Source organism: Asterias amurensis, chromosome 13 (genome assembly GCF_032118995.1).
Source record: "Asterias amurensis chromosome 13, ASM3211899v1".
Classification (NCBI taxonomy): domain Eukaryota; kingdom Metazoa; phylum Echinodermata; class Asteroidea; order Forcipulatida; family Asteriidae; genus Asterias; species Asterias amurensis.
Genome location: NC_092660.1, coordinates 19,458,791 through 19,483,038, shown reverse-complemented (window position 1 = coordinate 19,483,038; position 24,248 = coordinate 19,458,791). Strand labels below are relative to the sequence as shown.

The 24,248-nt window shown below is 39.0% G+C and overlaps 1 protein-coding gene across 1 annotated transcript; it reads right to left on the bottom strand.

Annotated features, from left to right (window-relative positions):
• Window positions 1–319: 319 nt before the first annotated feature.
• On the bottom strand, window positions 320–22,585 carry LOC139946456 (uncharacterized). Its single transcript, XM_071944121.1, is given in 27 exon segments — window positions 320–4,566; window positions 5,064–5,169; window positions 5,403–5,499; window positions 5,604–5,644; window positions 5,817–5,887; window positions 7,053–7,167; window positions 7,499–7,667; window positions 7,794–7,904; window positions 8,032–8,317; window positions 8,454–8,608; window positions 8,942–9,307; window positions 10,021–10,260; window positions 11,580–11,888; window positions 12,484–12,840; window positions 12,843–13,001; window positions 13,389–13,694; window positions 13,913–14,221; window positions 15,227–15,535; window positions 16,009–16,317; window positions 17,146–17,460; window positions 18,967–19,056; window positions 19,424–19,573; window positions 19,769–19,903; window positions 20,504–20,782; window positions 20,937–21,263; window positions 21,998–22,137; window positions 22,490–22,585. Coding segments are annotated over 27 exon segments (5,388 nt in total). The 5' UTR covers window positions 22,552–22,585; the 3' UTR covers window positions 320–4,491.
• Between the last annotated feature and the right edge of the window lie 1,663 nt (window positions 22,586–24,248).

Here is a 24,248-nt window from a genome sequence, read left to right as displayed (position 1 = left end):
AGACTGTTGCGTAGTGTGTTGCTAAGGACGTCCTATACCTCAATGCATGATGACGCGGATATCTAGCTGTAGCCGTAGCTGTAGCCGCAAATTCAGACACGGCCTAAGGCTTGTTTGTGTATAAAGTAATGGGAAATCCCTTGACAGCTTGCCAGGCTAGGCTGCAAATAAAAGAGCTGGCAAGCGACCTTACCCTGAGAACTCTAACTTTGAATCATGTTTCTTAATCATATTCTCTTACATCAGGAAAAATGGAGTGTGAACTCATTTACTTTTTTGAATAGCATTATTTTAATACACATTTAAGCCACCTGCACAATGATCCAAATACACCACAATATTTGATGTTACGGCATTAATCATTTTTAAGAAGATAAATATTAAAGGCATTTACAGAAATGGTTTTCGTCTAAGATCACACATTTACATAAAACTTACACGGTCTAAATATTGTTTTTCTGAAATGTCATATTATTTGATGAGAAACCAATACATCTAATTTCCCGTTTTGAGTTTATCGCTCAGTTGAGCGTTTTATGTTTTATGTTCGATGTCGTGCAAAAGGTATAATCAGTTTTCACAATTTTTACAGGTTTGTCAGTTTATGTATAAACTGTTTTGTTACCAAAAAACAATTTTGTAATGTTTATTTAACGACACAATCAACTATAATTAGAATAATCTGTAAAACCAATTAATATTGACCAAAATAACCACATACACCACCCCATTAAAGATGCTAGGTCAGATTATTGGCCGATTTGACCCACAAATTTTGATTTAAAATTCAATAGGTATTTTGATGGGGGTCGAGAAAGTTACATGCTTTCATTTGAGCCATTGCTCGAAAAAGTCCGCCAATTATTAGTAGGGGTGAAATAAAGTGCTAAAATGAGTTTTTGTCGGGATCCCGACAGTATATCACGTGACCAATTCTTATGTGTTTTATAAGAAACGTTTTAAGTTTTTGTCATGGTTCCTAACCATTAAAAGTAAAAGATAAACTTTTTTTCGTTAGAGCGGGTGGTACTCTTTGAAATACCATTCAGTCAAAAAAATCTATATTTTAATGTTTGGGGCCAAAAATCTGACATAGCATCTTTAAACGTTAATTCAATATCTTATTTCACAGTTTGGATTATAATGTGCTTTGAGAGAACAGCATTTATAATTTATGAGTTTTAAATTTTGGTTTGAACCCCTTTTTCCGAAAACAAAATAAATAATAAAATATACTATGTTCCCATCATCTGGCCGGTGTCTATTTTTATTCCAGTTTTACTGGACTTAAACGAGTGAAAATATTGATATTCCTAAGGTTAAGATGCCAGACTATCACTGGTTACTGGTTGGAGAGATCAGTAACAATAAAGTGCCTTGCTCAAAGACACAAGTGTCGCGAGTGACCAGGCCAGGATTCGAACCCCATTCTTTTAATTACAGAAATTGAGTTCAACACCCTAGACCGCTAGACTACGATACCTGGTCCTATTGTTAACTAATAAAGAAGTATTTTGAACATTTCAAACCTATTGCTTAGAAAACGACCTTTTAAACATTTAGCTCAACAAACGTCCCTCTCCTTTTCCCAAAATTATTTACATAACATATAAACACATTTCGCCGAAGTGTTTTGTCAGTGTCCAGACTACTATAGTCAATAAAACCTTTTAAAAGCGACAAGCACATTTTTTGACTAAATTTTTGTGAACTTTGTGAGGTTTCAACTGTTCAACTTTAGCTTTTGTGATTAGCATATTGTACAGTAAAACGTTCGGGTCACGACCTTTAGACTCACTTTCTTTTTCATTTGTGCTATGAGGAAGAGAGAACACCTTCAAGTTATGTTATTATTTCTCTTGATTTTGTAGGCTCTGACCATGCTCCAATAACCATGTCTGTGAGGGATAAGCTCCTAAAACTATCTGTGAGTATCATTCTGTATTTAAATCCTCATTATGTTATAGAAATATTCTAAACTGGTGTAAGACAAACCTCGTGTTGTGTTGACCTTTTGCCCTTAATAAGTGACTGTTGTGCTTAGCATTTTGTAATTTGTATAGGAGTATTCAATTAAATACTGGATATTATGTGAACTTCAGATTGATTCTGCTTTTTGTGTTTTGTGGTGAACGCTCTTCCTTTTTAAATAGAGGACAGCCTTCTTTTCGTGTCTCTCAACTAAATATTTAGGCACCATCTTGAATTTAATCGGACTTTAAAGGATACGAAAAACAGGATTCGGGGTAAGAAAGTCAGCATATCCCCGGTTTCTAGACGTCTAGGCACAGCATGTGTATTTGGTAAAACAAAACAAACACTGACAATAATTGGAAGTAGAACGCTCATGGGACCACTGATGTAGTTATAGTAGTCAATATTTTTGTATTTCCAGAAAACAGCTGTTTGTGAACATGTGAACTTTTGTTCTGCATACATGTTCTGCTGCCATAAACTTTTTCATTGTGAAGTTTATGTTTTATCATATTATACAGATGACATTGTGTTAGACCTATGATTTCAATTGGAACCCTTGTAAATAACGTAAATATACATTCCGTGTGATAATAACATTTCGAAAAAGTTTCACAGTTAAACATGATTATTACCCAATGACATCTTCTTATAACGAAACAGGGTGTATCCATTACAAATTGGACAGTACTAAAAAAACAATCTGTAACGTCATCTACAATGTATAAAAATACTTCCGCCCACTGGACTTATTTAATACAATGATAACTACCTATATGAGTGCCAACAGCCATTTTGGATAAAACAACTGAGTTGAGTTACAAATGCTACAACATTGTTGTGTAAACAGAGTGTTTTGATCCATACAAATTAAGGCTGTAATTGATACAGTATAGATGGCGCCTCGAAACCATGTTTGAGTTTCAATACAATGGGTCTTTGTATTGCTTGGGATTTTTCGTTTCTGAGTTTTTGTCGTCTTTATGAGTCCAGTTCTGAATCAAATGTTGGTTTATTGAAAGAAAGGTTTGTGGAATTAATACTTGTTGAAACAAAAGCAAGTGGGATTCGGTTTCTTATACTGAAAACACACACAAAGTTGTGCCTTAAGGGAGACACTATTCTCAACAGGATCAATACATCAACTGTGTATACTGTAGCATTTTTAATTCCTATTTAGCAAATATAAACTATCTACCAAATAACATAGTTTTCTAATTCAAGCAAGCCACACATTTTAACACAAATGGTAAACATAATAATAACATAATAAGTCGACTATTACAAACAGTTCCTTTTCAATAATGCAGTGATTAACCTGCAAAATTATACACAAAAAGTAGACAACTTTCAAACATATCTGGAAAATCTTGCCGATAATAGATTCACTACGTGATCCACTGGCTGCCGCTTCCTAGGTTGTGTCTTTATGATCACTGGCCACACATGCCAGCCAGCGGCTAAAACAGACTTTTGACTGATATGACTAAATCGTTCACAAAGAGCAAGCTACTTACCTTTACAACAAATTTAAAATGTTTGCAACGTTTTCTAACGTTAAATATTGGCTCCTCTTGCAAAAATGTAAGCTAGAACTATTTCTGTTTGAGTTTTAGTTATCATGAAAATATGGATATACGTCCACATAATCATTCATGTCTGCTCTTGAAATCATTCTATTGTCTGCTATAATAAATCAATTGAATGTGATTTTAAATGGCCATCTTTTTACATGTCAATCTACGATTGAAGACATGTCATAATGCTTGTTTGTCTCATATTGGCAGATGCAACCGTAAATAGAAATTATATTTAAAGCCATTGGACACTTTCGGTAAACAGTATTGTCCAAGGCCCACACTTCGTGTATCACAACTTATATATAAAATAACAATACTTCTTAATACCTCTTTACAAAGTTAAAATGATAAAATACACCAATTGATAGCCTCATTATAAAACTACGAGCAATTTAATTAACATCCAAGTGGGTCTGTGTAATGTCTTTTAATTGTCTGTGTATTCAACATGTCTGTGTAATCAGCTGTTTTACTTCTTAATACATCATTACAAAATTAAATTGATATTATACACCAATTGATAATCTCATTATTAAAGTAGGAGCAATTTAATTAATGTCAAAATGGGTCTGTGTAATGTCTGTTAAATGTCTGTGTATTCAACATGTCTGTATAATTAATGGAGATTAATATTTAACATAGGATTGATTCTAGCCAAGATAAAAAATGCAGTTGAAGTTATATTTTACAACGAGATGATGACCCCCGACTAATGAATCACTCTTTTCGTTTAAACTGCAGATGTCAATTTACGAGTACATCTGCTTAAAATATAACGCAGTTATGCAACATTAAAAACAAAGTTTTGCCTGAAAAGTCTTCAGCATTACATGACTAGGCTTTGAACCGCATAATTAATCTTGATGTAACAATTTCTTAATGTATTTGCTCCTTGTGTCAATTATCGGCGGATACTTGAACCAATTCTGTTTGAGTTTCAGTTGTCATCAAAATCCGGATATATGTCCATATAATCGTTCTCCTCGGCCTTTGAGCTCGTCCTCATGAATACCTGCGTTTAAAGTAATTGAAAGTAAGAGTATCATTTCTGTTTTACCATTATGACAATTTTTTTACAGTTCAGTATTCCAGTGACGAAACAACAATGCGTGTTGCTTGTCTCGATTGGCAGGTGCAAACTTGGACAAATATATTCGAATTCACTGTAAACCAAAGCTGCTGTGATAAGTTTTTAAACTCACTCTGTAGACTAGCTTTTTACCTTTTGCGGAGGAAGTTTTGTTAAAAAGGCGACCAGTTCCAGGCAATGTTTAGGATCAATTCCAGGCATTCTCTAAAATCATTCACCAGTCGGATGTCACAACAGTCTGTTACATAATGTATCATTTGTACTACCAACATGTAATGAAGTTGGTTTCAACCAAATTGCATTTAAAATAATAGTCTCGCGTAACAAGTCCGGTACACAAACAGTTAACAATGTGTTCATGAACTTATGCCAAAACACCTCGTTTATTCTCATTCTGGTCCGATACATATAATACGAACCTGGTCAGTGTTTCCGGTAGTCATAGTCATGAGAGTTGACACAAGTTTCGTGAAGGATGGTCGATCACCTGGATCTTCCTGCCAGCATTGGGTCATCAAATCATAACTTAAAAAAAACCACACACATTAATAAGTTAATATAAACAAATAGCATAATCACACATTCATTTGGATAAATTATTTCTTAAATATCAGCTGACATGACATCATAACTGTGTGTCAACACAGCGTAGGCTCTAGCACAAATTGTTCTAATACACTAATTTGGATGAAAGTCTTTTTAAAATGTGGTTGACAGGAGGTTACATTTGTTCGTCAAAGAATCGTGTAGGTTCTTACGTTTTCTCACCGCAGTCGATCGGTTTAGGCATGCGGTAGCCACGCTCAAGTCTTGACACTATGAAGTTAGTTTTAATCCCTGCGTATGGGGTCCCACCTATGCGAGAAAAGAAGTAAACCACCCATTACTCAATTGATAACATTCTCATTATATTAAGAACATTGAATTATTAAAATCTAACATTTCAGTTTGGTTCTTACCAAGAGTTGCAATTTCCCAGAGAAGGATTCCGTAGGACCATCTATAATGAAATAGTGAGATGGAAAAAACATTTAAGCCGTTAATTATACAAAAAAATTAAAAATTGTGTCATGATAATCTTCATTGAGTTTGTAATATTTGCAGTTATTTAATTTGTCCTTAAATCATTTGTCTTAAGCAAATGATCTAATAAAAGAGTTTACAACACTTACACATCAGTCTTTGAGGTGTAGGTGTTTTTCGTCAACGACTCCAAAGACAACCAGCGAGTAGGAACACGAGTCTGAAAGAGTGAAACATTGGACAATAGTTGTTAATGAAAACTAGGAATTATTTTATAAAGTGTGATTCTGTCAATCAATCAATATTGCACCGTGTCCCGCAAGACGTTGCGTTGGCTCCACGAATTGTCTTTGTCCACTCTTGCCTATCTTGCGCTCTTCGATGTTACAGGTAGAAGGCGCTGTTCATGATGATGTCATTTTCCCACTTCATCGGAGGCCTATCCCCACTATTTTTTTCCAGCTACTGTTTCAATGCATTTTGGGAGTCTGTTTTTTCGCATTCTCACTATGTGGCCAAACCAGGGAAGTGATCAACTCTGGTGAGTTACCACCAGCTGACGCTCTCCTCCACACCTCTTCATTTCGAACCATGTCTTGCCAGGAGATGTTCAGGGTTTTGCGCAGGCAGCGCATTTGGATTGGTTCATCTCTAAGGTTTCTTCCAGTGGTAGAGACTTCAGTTGTCAGCCGTCCGTTAGTGAGAACTGGGTTTAGGCTGGCAACGTCATAAATTACTGGTCTACTTTGTTTCGATTTGAACCCTTCCCGTTTTTGGTTTGAGGTAGTCGCACATCCTTGCGGGGTCTCGAGGAAATGCGGGAAGCTTGTTTAACCAGGCGTACTTTCTTGTCTTGTCTTTCACGTTATTCGTGGTTTCACGGACAAAGAATGGGTGGTGTCCACGTCTCTCCCATCCCGCAGTGGTGCCAGTGCTAAGACTGGTGTCCGAGCGCACTGCTGCTACCCAGTGCTGATGACGGTGATCGGTTACTGTTGATAACCCAGACAGTTCTGGAGGCGCTAGGGTTTGAAAGCAGAGTTTTGCTTTTCCTGGGTGGGCTGCCAACCAAGGTTACGAGTCCCACCCACCCGAGTTTGAAATCAGAGTGACTTTCTCCTAGGTGAAGTACCTCCCATGGCTACCCGGAGCACTCTGGTTTTAAGGCGCCAGAAATTCGCCTTCACACCTCTGCCCACCGTTAGCAACAGGGGTCGGCACGTGAAGCTGGGCAGATAGGAGTTTGAATTAGGAGAGGCTCTTTGAGACGCTGATCCTATGGGACATTTCAAAGGATGGGAAGGAGCTCAATCCTCCTCATCGCCCCGATCATCTTAAAACCTTTGACCCCCCATTATGTACTATACTATTAATATTTTATATACCTTTGACATTTGCACATAAATGTCTTCCCCTCGTGCCAAACAGAAGTCGGAAATCTTGGCATTGAGGTTGTTGTCTAGGAGAATATTTCTTGCTGCCAAATCACGATGTATCATCTGTAAAATGTGACCAAATATTATTAATGTAGTATTTTGTTAAGGAAGAACACAAATTTGTATCAAAACAATTCAGGGACATTTTTCGACCAGCAGAGTTTTTTATTAGAGCGAACACTACTTTGCACATTGAACGATATTTCGATTCAATTTGAAACAAGCTCCTATTTTATACTACGACCCTCATTCGCGGCTATCAAACCGTAAACTTGTCGGTGTTGATATAAAGCATTTAAATTTATATTTGCTAATGGCGGTCTGTGGAAGTTATTTTTGAATGGTAAATGCTCTTCCATCTTATAGTTCATTTTGTAATAGAACTGATACTTTCCCCAGATGCAGCCAGATGTTTCATTCCTTTCGCCACATCCAAAGCGAACTGAATCAGCTTCTTGGAAGACAGAACTCCTTGACTATTATCCTCATCCACGTGTCGAGCTTTCCTCAGGTAGGAGCGAAGGTCACCGTTGGGTAAGTACTCCAAAGCCACATACAAAGTGTCTGGAATGGATAAACGTTTTAAGAATGGCACTATTCGTTTACTATCTTATGTCAAATAAGGAGATCCCCGCGTGCAAAATAAAAATTTAAAACAAGAAGAACCATTCTGCCCAAAATTTAATTTACCTTCGTGATCACAGGCACCAAGAATCCCGACAACGTGGGGATGACGTGCAATTTTAGCCATGGATCCGAACTCGTCCAGGAAAATCTTCCTTTCGGTCGGGGACGCATTTTCTACGAACAAAACAAAAATAAACACTGAGTTTAGAGAAGTGGAAAGTTAACCACCCGAAAGTTTTCTTTAAAACCGAACAGTGACATTAAGAGTGAAACCGATTTGAAGTCCTCGATGTATTCTTACCGTGCATTTGATAGATGGCTGCCTTGCTAATTTCCCCATCAATCATCACTCCACCAAGCTGCACTTTACCAAAACGACCCTCTCCAAGTACTCTGGTTCCAACCATCAAATCACCCCATGAGACACTCCATGGCTTGGCCCATGCAGGAAAACCAGCACTTCCACTTGATGAGGAAGATTTGATTGCTATTACTTCATATACTGATGGTTCTGCGAAACTAACAGTCTGAGAGACGGTCGGCATTTCGCCTTTACCATTGCAAATAATTGTATTTTCGTAACAGGCCTATAGATGGAAACAAAAACAAATCGGGTTGTTAGTACCAAGTGTGATTTTTAAACGAGATTTATAAGTTTATTTAAAATGCAATTACAGTGAAAGCTCGACACCGAAATTGATACCGAACCATCTTCGAACTCACCACCATCTCCTGGCCATCGGGATTTTGCCTCCTTTTTCGCTTTCGTACTCGGAAGATAAAAATCGAGCACCCCAAAACCAGAATGAGGGCGAAAATGACGACACAGACAACAATGACAAAGGTTTTCGATCCTCGTTGGGTGCCTACAACCGGTGCTGTACACGAACGATACATATTAAAACCAAAATATTACCAATGTGTGTTTTCATAAAACTTCAAGTAAGGTGTTTTAACTAAATTAAATTGCTGACAAACAATGCTGCAAAATGTCGAACAAACATACCTTGAATGTTTCGAGGAAGTCTCCCACACCGTTAGGTTTAATCAGAATTGCCTTCTTAAATTCTAATTTAGTTTACATTTTTTGTTAACGAATGGAACACAAGTAAAGTAGTTTTCCGTTTTAAAACACTTTGCTTTCTATATGGCTGTTGCCATCCGGTCTTAATGTTGTGAACCCTTTGTGAGTCACCTTTATGGTAAAATACCTGCATTTGTAGGTCCCTGAGTTGTTGGTTTTTCCGTTGGCAGTTGGGTCTGGATCACAGTCGAAAGACTTTTCGGTCCTTCCCCTCCTTCACCATCTCTTACTGCAGCTACACTTATTGCGTACAGTGCTCCTAGCTGCAAGTTTTCAATCAGAAAGCTGTACGATGCTTGTGATGGATCTGTTACTAACACTCTGCCAGCAATCATCCAGGAGGAACCATTGTGTGGGTTAACGTAGACTGTATATGCAACAACCGGTCCGTCTCCTACATCTCCGTCATTTGCGTTCCATGCCTGCCACGTTACTCTAGCTGACGTAGGTGATATGAGGACTACCAGTGGGTTGTGACTGAGTTCAAGTGGAGCTTCATTGTATTTAAGGGGAAAAAAGAAATTTGACATTACTCAGTACCTATCTTCTTCGACCTTTGGTCTTTTTTGTATAATTAGAGCAGAGTTCTTGTTTTTGCGCCAGGGGTTTCATCCTTGACACACATGGTGCACTATAAACGATCGGAATTATTATTATGCCTACGTATGCCTTTTGTTACATATCAACACTTTTTGTAACCGCGTATATGCAAGCAAATTCATTAACGTCTGGCTTCATTAACATTTAAAAAAAGACGTGATTTTCACTTGTTTTTTTAATATTACATGCACTACTCAAGATGTGTAATGCTGCGCATGTCAGTGCTCAATTTGATCGTTTGACTGCCTCGACCTTCTGGTTTCGCCAACTAAGAAACTCTAAACCTTTTGTTAAAAAAAACAATGCATAAACTGCGACAACGTAGTTCATTTTACATCTATAAAATCTATGGCCACTTATCATGTACATGTATGTTCATAACAACTGTGGTGCTTAACAACACATACCATAGTCAATCGGGTATGTACGGTGGCTTTGATTGTGTGTAAAAGCATGGAGGTAGAAGCTATCGTGTAGGTACCTGGTAGTTTTTTAGATATCGTGCGCGATGATAGTTATCTTGTATTCGTACTAGTGTAGAAATAATAAAGCTGTCACGTCTTTGGTCTATACTACAGCCCAATGAGAAACCTGGTATTTACTCACCTGATACCGTTACAGTAAAAGTACATACTGCTTGATTCCCAGCCTGGTCAGTGAAGGTGTATATGACCGTGGTTACTCCAGCTGTAAATCTAGATCCAGGTTGATGAGTTTGGGTGTTAGTTAATCCAGTTTCAGGTGTCCATGGCGCAATCCATGAGACGGCAACATCGCTGTTTCCTATCGGTAGGTTGACATCGATAGGTTCAAGACAACCCAATATTGTTGGTGCCTGGGTATCGGCTAAACGAAAGAAATAATTTAGATTAACAATATTTGATTTTATTTGAGCGGGAGCACTTATTACAGTAATGTCATTTAAATCTGTCCAAAATGCCGCAGCTACATTACTGACAGGTACCAAAATATCTTCACACATCTCTCCTTTTCTACACAATCTCCACTGGTAACCCATTCATTTCAGAATTCAATACAAGATCATCCTTCTGACATCCAAGGCTCTCCATGGACTAGCCCCTCTTACATACAGAGCATGCTTCAGCCCCGTAGTGTCAGACCTGGTCTGAGGTCATCTGGCAGCATGCTCTATGTTCCTCTGACCCGTTTATGCAGCTATGGGGACAGGGCATTCAGTAACATTTCACCCCGCCTCTGGAACTCTCTGCCTCAACATCTCAAGGACACACATGACATCTCTCGATTCCAACACTCTCTTAAAACCCATCTCTTCAGATTAGCCTATGCAGATATTGAGTGAAATTTTCTTCTTGTTCTTTGACCAGCGCCTTTGAATGTTACAGATTAAAGGCAGTGGACACTATTGGTATTTGTCAAAGACTAGCCTGCTCAGTTGGTGTATCTCAACATATGCATGAAATAACTAATCTGTGAAAATTTGAGCTCAATCGGTCATCAAAGTTGCGAGATAATAATGAAAGAAAAAATACCCTTGTCACACGAAGTTATGTGCGTTTAGATGGTTGATTTCGAGACCTTCGAGGTCTCGAAATCAAATTCGTAGAAAATTACTTCTTTCTCAAAATTATGACACTTCAGAGGGGGCCGTTTCTCACAATGTTTTATACAATCAACATCTCCCTATTACTCATCACCAAGAAAGGTTTTATGCTAATAATTATTTTGAGTAATTACCAATAGTGGCCACTGCCTTTAAGATGCACTTTAAAAATGCTGTGTTATTATTATTATAATTATTTTATATTTAAAATCACTTTAATTGATTCTTTAATCACGATCGTTTTATAACAATTCCCAACTTGCACAAAATTGAAGCGGTCAACAATATTGCATAATGTTATCCGCAGGAGCAATTTACTTCAAGTATTTTGTTAAAAAACAAAATTGTTAGCCATGCAGAATGAACAAATAAGGAAATTACAGGTACAGCAGTTCGTGAATACAGATCCGTACGTAACCTATTATAAAGTTATGCATCTACATCATTTCTTCTTCAATTCATACGATGTAAACAAATTTAAAACCCATTTTTATTTGGAGGGGAATCTCAACGGAATGCAAGTTTGTACTAGAAATCATTTTGTTCCAACCTTACCACCTGATTGCCCAAAAACCAGACCCACCTGGCTCACATGTCACCGAAGCGTCTTCTTGATGGGAGCAGTCGTTGACACCCCAGCCATCGAAAATACAATCTTGCAATCTTCCCTCATATTCACCACAGCTGACGTCGTCCATGAGTATTGGACCTGTTCCCTGTCCAAAGTGTGCATTCTGCCACGCAGTAGTTGCTCCAGTGAAGCCGAGTTGTCTGCAGACTACGTTTGCGTCTGTGATGTCCCAGTCATCATCACACACAGTGCCCCATTGACCACCATAGAATACTTCAATCCTGCCTTCAGAGGCGACGCTTCCACCAACAAGCCGAACAACTATATTTAATGTTACAGATTTAGAAAGATTATTGTAACACCTGATAGTAAGAATTCAGAAGCTGCTCCACTGAAGCCAAGTTGTCTGCACACAACGTTTGCGTTTGTGATGTCCCAGAAGTCATCACATACGGTACCCCATTGGCCACCATAGAGGACTTCAACCCTGCCTTCAGATGGAGCGCTTCCACCAACAAGCCGCACATCGGTATCTTTATGTTGATAGAATGTTTACAAATCAAATTAAATAAGGGTTTGTTGATAGCTGGTGTTTTCTCTGCTGGTCCTTTGCACTAGGCCTTTTGATCTTGTGGACTCTAAAGATATGCAGCCATAATGAAGGAAGTTTTTTAATTTTCATAAAGTCTTTCTAGGTTTTGTAATTTGTAAAACCATTTTGCAGCTGACATCATAATGATCGTCAAATGGTATTATGGTCGTGTTTTCTGATACGTCTAAACATTTTTAGCTCTACAGAATGATGCAGCTAACCTAATCGGCCAAGTAAGTGTGTTAATAACCTTATTCCACTTCGTTACTTAGTTGTTAGACAAAGGAACCAAGATTTGGGGACTAGTACTCTACTCACGCTCACCTGCACATGTGACCGAAGCATCTTCTGAATGGAAACAGTCGTTGACACCCCAGCCCCGGAAAACGCAATATTGCAATCTTTCCTCATTTCCACCGCAGCCGACGTCGTCCATGAGTATTTGACCTGTTCCCTGTCCAAAGTGTGCACTCTGCCACGCAGTAGTTGCTCCAGTGAAGCCGAGTTGTCTGCAGACTACGTTTGCGTCTGTGACGTCCCAGTCATCATCACACACGGTGCCCCATTGGCCACCATAGAATACTTCAATCCTGCCTTCAGAGGCGACGCTTCCACCAACAAGCCGCAAATCTATATTTAATGTTACAGATTTAGAAAGATTATTGTAACACCTGATAGTAAGAATTCAGAAGCTGCTCCACTGAAGCCAAGTTGTCTGCACACAACGTTTGCGTTTGTGATGTCCCAGAAGTCATCACAAACGGTGCCCCATTGGCCACCATAGAGGACTTCAACCCTGCCTTCAGATGGAGCGCTTCCACCAACAAGCCGCACATCGGTATCTTTATGTTGATAGAATGTTTACAAATCAAATTAAATAAGGGTTTGTTAATAGCTGGTGTTTTCTCTGCTGGTCCTTTGCACTAGGCCTATTGATCTTGCGGACTCTAAAGATATGCAGCCATAATGAAGGAAGTTTTTTAATTTTCAGAAAGTCTTTCTAGGTTTTGTAATTTGTAAAACCATTTTGCAGCTGACATCATAATGATCGTCAAATGGTATTATGGTCGTGTTTTCTGATACGACTTCTATAAACATTTTTAGCTCTACAGAATGATGCAGCTAACCTACTCGGCAAAGTAAGTGTGTTAATAACCTTAATCCACTTCGTACTTAATTGTTGGACAAAGGAACCAAGATTTGGGGACTAGTACTCTACTCACGCTCACCTGCACATGTGACCGAAGCATCTTCTGAATGGAAACAGTCGTTGACACCCCAGCCCCGGAAAACGCAATATTGCAATCTTTCCTCATTTCCACCGCAGCCGACGTCGTCCATGAGTATTTGACCTGTTCCCTGTCCAAAGTGTGCACTCTGCCACGCAGTAGTTGCTCCAGTGAAGCCGAGTTGTCTGCAGACTACGTTTGCGTCTGTGACGTCCCATTCATCATCACACACAGTCCCCCATTGACCACCAAAGAAGACTTGAACCCTGCCTTCAGAGGCGACGCTTCCACCAACAAGCCGCAAATCTATATTTAATGTTACAGATTTAGAAAGATTCTTTTAACACCTGATAGTAACTTGATCTATGCCCGAGTGCTAAAGATTATTGAGGGTATTGAGAGCTAACCTCTGATCTGGTGATCCCTCTTCTGATCACCTTCACTTTAGGTCGTACATTAACACATACGAAACAATATATTTATTTTGGCTTTGTGATGGAAGATACTACACTTACTGCACCCACCTGATTCACACGTCACGGAAGCATCTTCTGAATGGCCACAATTGTGAACACCCCAGCCGGAAAAAACACAATCTTGCAAGCTGTCCTCATTTTCACCGCAGTTGACGTCGTCCATGAGTATTGGACCTGTTCCTTGTCCAAAGTGTGCACTCTGCCATGCAGTAGCTGCTCCACTAAAGCCAAGTTGTCTGCACACAACGTTCGCGTCTGTGATGTCCCAGTCATCATCACACACAGTGCCCCATTGACTATCATGGAAGACTTCAACCCTACCTTCAGAGGCGACGCTTCCACCAACAAGCCGAACAACTATATGTATTGGTATAGGTTTAAATTGTTTTGATAGCTGACGCTTAGTTACAAAATTTATGTACGAAAACTAAAGATTACATTTACAATCGTAAAACCTTCCTATTTCAATTGGGAGGTATTGAGAGATTTGATCTGGTGATCCCTCCTGATCTTATTCACTTTAGGTCGTACATTCACACATACGAAACATTTATAAAATGATTAATTGTGGGTATAAATCACTAGTGCATTATTATGCCAACACTCATATGAGTCAAAGAAACATATTTCAGCCTTGAAAGTTCGAAACAAATTTCAAGTTTCATTCTCCTTTAGTCACTAGATAGATTAAGCGATGTGGTTGCTTTTTGGGATTCTATGGCTGCCAATATGGGGAAAATATTTTAAGTGAAAATAATACAATATAAAACGATTGATTAACTGCAGACTGTAATACATTCTTGTAAACGTAATAAATAATATATCTAAATTAAATATAAAATATAACAGATTGGTTTCTTATCCCCTGAAACCAAACATTTCTTGTCTGAAGTCGGGGTAAACAGCTTGTTATGAAGTGTTTGTGCTTCAAGGGGGTGGGGTGTTTTACTGTCATGCCTTGTTGTATCTCCGGATTCTAATCCAGTCGCCATAGGACTAAGGACTTAGGACAAAAATGTAATTAAAATTACTAATAGTAATTGAATTATATTTTTGATTTGTTTTGCACGCCATACTAGCGTCTAAATATTCAATAAAATACTAACATTTTTGAAAACATTTTGATGTCGCTCCAATGTCGTGCATGCATTAGCACTGGAAATGGTGGACTATATGTCTCGCAACGTAAAATTAAAACCTTTAAAATTTCAACACACGATGAAGTGCAAGTGTCATTGTAACGGTTGGATAGATGATTTTAAAAAATCATTTAGTTTTTGATTGTGAACATTTTTCCTGTTATCCTACTGAAAACCCATGACAACAGGATTGTAAGATACTACACATTTGCATTGCACCCACCTGAATCACACGTCACGGAAGCATCTTCTGAATGGCCACAATTGTGGGAATCCGAAAATACACACTCTTGCAATCTTTGCTCATTCCCACCACAATTGACGTCGTCCATTAGTATTTGACCTGTTCCTTGTCCAAAGTGTGCACTCTGCCACGCAGTAGTTGCACCAGTGAAACCAAGTTGTCTGCACACAACGTTAGCGTCTGTGATGTCCCAACTGTCATCACACACGGTGCCCCATTGATAGTCACGGTAGATTTCAACCCTACCCTCAGATGGGGCGCTTCCACCAACAAGCCGCACATTGGTATCTATAAGTTGATATATTGTTTAAAAACCAACGGTATAAACAAAGGTTTTTATTTAGGATCATTCATGCACAGCCTTGCGCTTTCGATGACTCTCAAACATTCCATTTTCCTTCGGGAGTCGTCAATAGCTGACTTTTTCTCCGTGCTCCAGTGTTGATTTTGTTGACTGTAAGATATCTAGCCATAATTAGGGAAACGTTTTAATTTCCAATAAAATTTTAGGTGTTGTAATGTGTAATACCTTGTATGCAGACGAGGTAAGGATGATTTTGCGGTAATATGGTCATGTATAGGGCGTAGACGTAGATTTGTTTTAAGGTCGTTATCATGTCCACAAGTGCATCCCTACTCAGAAAGGGTACAATGACCTGTGCATGAAGTACCTGTGGTTGTGGCTCGTTCTTGTGGTTGTTTGATAAAATGATAGACATAATGACCCAAGAATTGGGGATTGTCACGCCTCACGTACCCACCTGGTTCACATGTCACGGAAGCGTCTTCGTAATGGCCACAATTGTGGGAACCCCAGCCTAGAAAACTACAGCTTTGGAATGTGTCTTCATGTCCACCACAGTTGACGTCGTCCATGAGTATTTGACCTGTTCCCTGTCCAAAGTGTGCACTCTGCCACGCAGTAGTTGCTCCAGGGAAGCCGAGTTGTTTGCACACTACGTTTGCGTCTGTGATGTCCCAGTCATCATCACACACGGTGCCCCATTGACCGCCATAGAAGACTTCAACCCTGCCTTCAGAGGCGACGCTTCCACCAACAAGCCGCAAATCTGTATTTAACGTACAGGTTTAGATTTCTTTTAGCAGCTTTAAAGTCACCTGGAAATAGATTTTTTTTTCTTTCAAACATACGAGTATATGCTTTCGAACAATAAAACAATTTTTTTAGTAATTGTTTGTCACGATTTATATGTTTAAAAAAAATATAGAGTTGTTTGGGGGGCTGACTCCGCCTACCCCTTTTGTGACGTCAATCGAGGCAGACTTTGCCTGCAATGCGTATAGTAAACACACGTGCAAAGTACATGTACGTCCAAGTCGTGAGTTGGTACGTTTCAAAAAGTGTTTTTCTGCATTCAGCAGCAATACACCTGGTCGGCATTGCCGAAAAAGAAAAAAAAACCTCACGACTTGGTCCGTACATGTACTTTGCAATTGTGTTTACTCTACGCATTACAGACAAAGTCTGCCTCGATTGACGTCACGAACAGCACCCTCTCGGGTCGGGGTCTACTCTTAAATTTGTAAATAACATAAGAACTGATTTTTTTAAACCTTAGTTAACTGTTTATTCACATTCCACTCATCAAAACACATATATTAGTGGCAAAAGCTTTATTTCGAAAAAATACCACTTCCAGGTGACTTTAAGTAACTTGATTTATGACCGAGTGCTAAAGATTCCATTTACATACGTAAAACCCTGCTATTTCAATCGGGAGATATTGAGAGCTAACCTTTGATCAGGCGATCCCTCTTCTAATCTCCCGCTTTAGGTCGTACATTCACAAATTACGAGGAAAAAAATACATATTGTGGCTTCTTGATGGACATTTAAAAAAGAGATAATAATTAGATAATACGTCTATTGCACCCACCTGATTCACACGTCACGGAAGCATCTTCTAAATGGCCACAATTGTGAACACCCCAGCCGGAAAAAACACAATCTTGCAGTATGTGCTCATTTCCACCGCAGTTGACGTTGTCCATGAGTATTTGACCTGTTCCCTGTCCGAAGTGTGCACTCTGCCATGCAGTAGCTGCCCCGGTGAAGCCGAGTTGTCTGCAGACTACGTTAGCGTCTGTGATGTCCCACTGGTCGTCACACACAGTCCCCCATGTGCCATTATGGAATAATACTTCAACCCTACCCTCGGAGGCGTCGCGTCCTCCAACAAGCCGCACATTATCTTTTTCGGAGACAAAATAAAAGAGATGTATAACAGAGAGGACAACGATTGCAATGAAGGATCGATCAGGTATATTTGCTTACAATAAACACAGTTACACACTAGTAGCTCTGTGTTGTAGCCCATGCGGACAATCCTTTGCTCTGTATATTTAAGGGAAATCCTATTCTTCAACAGTGTAACAAAGATTTAGGCCTTCAATCTCAATTTCAATTTTAATTTCATAGATGCAGATAATAATTATTCGACGATATTCAAATTGCCTTCATTTGAAGTACTCGTTTAATTTTACGCTACTCGAGATCATGATAAACAAGGCCCTGGAAAACTCAAGCAATCGTTGAGAGGAATTGTTTGTTTATTCAGAGTAAGACAAATTGTCTTACCAAGGAATAATCTCTAAAACAAATTCATATTAAAATACCTCAGATAGTTTCGCTGTTCCTTTTGGTGGAGAGCGCGTCACGTGGGGTGTTTAAACCTTTGATAATGACCAGTGTTTATAACCGGTTGTGAGCGGATACTCCGCGCTTTTCTTTGTGCAAGACCTTTTCTTATTACGGGCGATGCAGGCGCTGTCGGTGAGTTGGCCGCGCTATTTGTGAAAGGAAAACCAGAACGTGTTGCACCAAGACTATACGCGCATGCGCACGATCGGAACCGGAAACTCTCTGTAATATACGCAGCGTCTCAGTCATAACAATGCAACAATGGACATCGTACATGTACACATACCATGGAGGTAGAAACATAGCACGTCGGAAACGGATAAGTTTTACAGAGTTTCTTACTTTATCACGCCTTTTAACCAAAAAGGGATTTATGAATGGGAATAAAAGAGTAGCGGCTAGTTCTTTCACGGCCGTTTAAAACAGGGTCGAATTGCCGTGTGATAAAGGCCCACTGCAATTCGACCCTGCCTGTTCTAAACGGCCGTGAAAGTACTCGTCGCTACCCTTTTATTCCCTTGTTTAATTCAACAGTTATCGTTGCATGTAAATGACAGTTAAGCCTATAATTGTACAGCACATGCAATGTTGATATACGTTTCAAAGTGAATGTAAAGTCTTTCTAAAGGAACACGTTGCCTTGGATCGGACGAGTTGGTCAAAACAAAAGCGTTTGTAACCGTTTTTATAAAATGCATATGGTTGGAAAGATGTTTTAAAAGTAGAATACAATGATCCACACAAGTTTGCCTCGAAATTGCGTGGTTTTCCTTCTACTGTGCGAACTAACATGGTCGGCCATTTATGGGAGTCCAAATTTTGACCCCCATAAATGGCCGACGTGTTAGTCGACGAGGTAAAAGGAAAACCACGCAATTTCGAGGCATGTTTGTGTGGATCATTGTATTCTACTTTTACAACATCTTTCTACCCATATGCATTTTATAAAAAACGGTTACAAACGCTTTTCAAAGACCAACTCGACTGATCCAAGGCAACGTGTTCCTTTAACTTTTCAATTTTAAAACGTACCGGGGACAAACTGTTTATTACTCACCTAGACATTCACCGGTGTAGATATCACAAAAATCTGTTCGACAGTCGCATGCCTGGTTACATCCAGCACCAAACGATCCATCGGAGCAGGCTGTGGACAAATTGACAGATTAAATCAGTAAAGTTCGATGTCTAGGGATATGCCAAACGAAAGTGACTTCCTGTACAACTATATATAGATAGGACCACATTCTGACCTGTACCACAATCTCTACCCACATTAAGTAACTGGATCAAAAGGATCTTCACAACCAAACGGACTAACTGTACAACTTTTGATAGGGCTAGATTCTTACCTGTTTCACAATAAAACTGCGCGGCTGGATCTGCAGGGATGTGGTATTATAAACCAAACTGACTGACTGTACGGGCTATACCCAGATACTGTAACTGGATCAAAGAGATCTGGAAAACCAAACTCTCTCCCTGTTCAACTATAGATGGTGCTGTATTCTTACCTGTATCACAGTTTATGCCTGAATATCCAGAGATGCAGCTGGATCCATAGGGATCTGGTAAACCAAACTGAATACCCGTACAGGTAGAAATAAGTTCACCATATCCACATTCAAATTCACAATTCCATCCAAAAGTATGCATACCACAAGCTGTAAAACATTTAAAAAGGAATGATAGTTGTTGGTTCTAAATTGGGTTGTGATCTGTCACGACACGGTGAAGCACATCCTTCTTTTCATCTCGATTGTTTTAAAGACAATCCATGCACTTTTCGTTATAGAAACTGTTTCTCAAAAGCTTGATATAATTTATAAAGGAACTATAAGCTAAAAAAAAACATTTACCAGTGAGACAGTTTGGTCCGCTGAATCCTGGTGCACAGATACATTGTCCTGTCTCATCATTACACACTCCTCCATTGTAGCATTGATTACATATCCCAGTACAGGCAGGAGGACCCCATTGACCAGCTGAGCAACCTGTGAAACGAGGAAATAGATAAGTAATTGCATATTAGTTATTCAATATAAATATGACTAGATATTGATGTAGATAAAATGTACCATTGTGGAGATTAATGGGACTTTATAAAATACACTAAATCCCCTTCTTTTGTCAATGAGCTTCGTGTCTGTCCACTGGGTTCTTTGAGCGTTGGTCACCAGGCAGTTTCTTAGCAAAATTTGATTAAACCACTCCTTTTAAAGGGTTTGGGTACTTTTTGTATAGTTTCGTGTAAGCGAGACAAACATTGTTTTAGCATTCATAACGTTATTACAAATACCAAAATTAGTGAAAACGTTGTACATGCTAATTTAATGTTCGCCTCACCAGGTCTGTACTAATTATAACATTTTTTTTGTGGGGGGGGGGGCTGAGCTCTGTGGCTTTCTTTTTTGATAATAGCCTTACCCCGGTGGGTGAAAATGGTAAGAGATGCAATGACTCATTGACTATTACAGTTAACCTTTCGTAATATGACAGCCACCAAACAATTTGAAGTCTGTCAAACTTGCTTGCGTTTGCCTTTTCTGGGATAAGGTTAGTGAACATTTCTGTCATAGTTTACATGTTCGTACCTCTGACTATGAGTCTAATCAATCCGAAATGATTATCGCTGGTAGGCTGGCCCGACTGTATCACAGCGTACAAATCATCATGCATTACTTCCGAAGAGGGTAATGTTATTGAAAATGTGTTCTGACCAGGCAAACCGCGTAAACCATCAATGACTCCATTTCTGATTCTGCGCCATACAGGAGCAGTGCCAAGGCCATTAACCGAGCTGACCGACAGAGTTACATCTTCTCCTTTGTTGATAGTCTTTGTCACCATTCCATCAGCTGGCTCAAACTTTCCTACATAAAGTAAAACAGGGGAACATTATTTGCACATTTAATGCAGCTCATAAGAGAAGGACCCTGAGTCAACTGTGTTATACATTTAAATGATGGCTTTTCTGCGTCATAATTCGCTGTAAGTTTTCAATGCACACTGACTGTCTGTGCTTACTGGTTACTGCGTTGATAATGCTGTACACCCTCGTAACCATTACTGTATTGGTTCCCTCGCAGTAAAACAACCCTGTAGAGTCAACATTGGCTAAGGGTGCGTTAAGTGTAACAGCAGCAGGTGTGCTAGCGATGGTTGACGTTGTTGCACCAACTGGAAGAGTAGTAACTGTCCGAATAGAAGATCCTGGTATAGCTATCTGGAAGGGTCTACCGAAGCTCAAACTGGCATTAGTATCAGGATTGCTGCGAAAACAAGTGAAGTTGACCGGTAAAGAGCCCGCTCCAAATGGTGTAGGTGTGACCATCGTCAGGTGTACTGCATTGCCTGCAACAATACCACAAACGTTTTCATTAATTAATGGCAAATTTCCGAAGCTTTTAGAAACTTTTAGAAATTCTGTAGTTTAATGTATAAGTTTAGTAATCTTATTACCATAAAACAATTTCGGTTAGCAGCATATAGCAGCTTTCGAAAATATAATGCATTTGAAGAAACATTTTATAACTTGGTTATTTCAAATTAAAATAAGTTTGTATGCCCCTAAATTTGAATCTGAGAAGCGTTTGACTGTCATTAATGTTTCTAAGACATTGAATTCCTTTTAAGGGATTCATTTTCCTGCTTGGACACTTTGCTTCGGATTTTCGGCGAAATCTCAAAGGCGCTTCGGAATGAACTTTTCACAAATCTTACTTTACTTTTCACATGACTTTTCACACATATTGTTTTTTATTTTTTTATTTTTGTTATATGTTTTATACTGCTATTAGAGTTATATGTTTGGAACTATACCGTATGACCTATTTTACCTCATTTAAACTTGTAATATCTTATAATCGAGGTTGTGGCGCAATTTTAATGCATTAGACCAGAGAAAAAATAGGCCGCACGCCTCTCTTAACAATTTAAGTAGACCAACTGAGTTCTCGTATGTACAATACACAATAAAAAACACACGGGACCTATGGCTTTACGTCCCATCCGAAGGCCGAAGCAATTAATGAATACTTGTCTTGTTTAAAGGACAAATGAAAAGACCGGTATTAAGATGAACTTACATGAAATACCAAAGATCTCAGATAGGATGACGATAAGTACAACCCGACAAGCCATGTTGGCAAACTTCAGCTGAACCCGGAAACTAGCGGTCATTGGCAACCCTGCAGTCCTCAGTTTCCAACGTAGCCTATAGCTCTGCCTGCGTGTGGTTTTATGATGGGACATGTTAACATTTTTAGATAAAACTTCTAAATTGTGAGCATCGGCCCATTGTGTACACCGTTTTAAAAAGCACTAACGATAGGCCTATGCACTGACTGAACATTGTATTTATGAAGTACTTACCCAATTCAATACGATTAGCGCATTTGCACGCGCCTATCCTGTTCGGAATTTTGTGGCACAATTTTGTTCACAAAAAGAGTGGCTCTAAAAATGGCGGATATTGAAAAAGATTTTTCTGAGATGTGTTCCGCATGGATCGATGATTTAGTCTAACCTGGCCATAAAGCTCACCACCAAAAAAAACCTGCGGTTTATGCAGTACTTACGAAGTACACAATGCTGCAAAATTATGCAAATGGTTGGCAATTGTTGTCATCAAGTTCCTCATTCAAAAAGGCTATAGTGTACCACAACTTATAACAATACTAATGATGACGTCTTTTATAGACGATGTGACCTCTGACGTCACACGAAAACCATAACATGATTCGCGCGCATACCGCCGGGCAAAACCTTTGTGTTTTTGGCAGCCAGCTAGAAAGTGTATGCAATCTTACCATGACCACGTGTCTTTTTGCCCGGCGAAACATGACGTATACAGTGTTTTTTTTTTTAACAGAGGGCGGTTTGAATGTAAACATAGGTCACATCGTCTATAGCGTAGGTAATTTGGAGCTAAATTTGCAGCAGCTTTACAGCGCCCTATGCACTATTGCACTAGATTAACTTTAAATAATGTTGAGCTGAACAAAGAAATTGATTCGGGCGGGATTTGAACCTGCAACCTCTGTATATGTGGGCACATTGATTTGGGGGTCACAACTCACCGCCTACCCCTTTTGTGACGTCATTCAAGGCAGACTTTGCCTGCAATGCGTATAGTAAACCACACGTGCAAAGTAAATTTACGTCCAAGTCGTGAGTTGGTACATTTCAAAAAGTGTTTTTCTGCATTCAGCAGCAATGCATTTTTTTTTAAAAAACGTACAAACTCACGTTTTGGTCCGTACATGTACTTTGCAATTGTGTTTACTCTTCGCATTACAGGCAAAGTCTGCCTCGATTGACGTCATGAACAGCGCCCTCTCGGGTCGGGGTCTATTCTTAAATTTGTAAATAACATAAGAACTGATTTTTTAAAACCTTAGTTAACTGTTTATTCACATTCAACTCATCAAAACACATATATTAGTGACAAAAGCTTTATTTTGAAAAAATACCACTTCCATGTGACTTTAAGTACATTGTTGTCTCAGTGCAACAGCATTGTAGTATGATGTCAGTCACATGAATTTGTGCCAATAGTTTTTGTTTTAAATAAAAGCCATTCCCATTGCAACTACAGGCTGAGTTGGCAACGTTTTGTAAATGTTTTCACCAATACATATACTTTTCCAAATTAAGTTGGCTTAAAAATGATCAGTAGGTATCTACCTATGTGAGGAAATGCATGATCTTTGTCAACGATCTCCGGTAGGTAGAAAGAAAGATTTGTAGTGAATTGTATTCTTAAAAATACATTTTTTTACAAATTTGGTAAATTCTTGCCCTTGGCAGCTTCATGAATAGTGATCCCTCTCTATGCAACTTGTTCTGAAAGTGGGTTGTTGTTTAGTTAGTGTGCATTGGTGCAAACCTAGATGTGTATAATGGGTGATATTATTCAGTCGCTCCCCTTAATAGAATAAGGTCCATGTCATGAGTGTATTAATGTCAGTTCACTGCCAATTCTCGGTATACAATTGGAGCAATAGTAAACACAACACGACATACCCCAAGAACCACCAGCGCTGGCTGGAAAAAACCCATGTCTCATGACCACCACATCACAACCTTGTTAACAGGAAATGATGTCACTATTTTCCCAACTACCAACATCATTAGAAGACCATAGAGTAGGTATTAACATATTTATGATGTCTTGATTTCACGAGAGATCTCGTTGTACGAGAGTTCGGTTGTTAGCTTTTTTGATTACGAGAAATAGAACACAAGAGAATACACATATTTACATCGACGTACATACATGGGTGCATAAAGCGCTTGCCTTTCACTACTGGCCTATTTACAGGCAATACATGTATA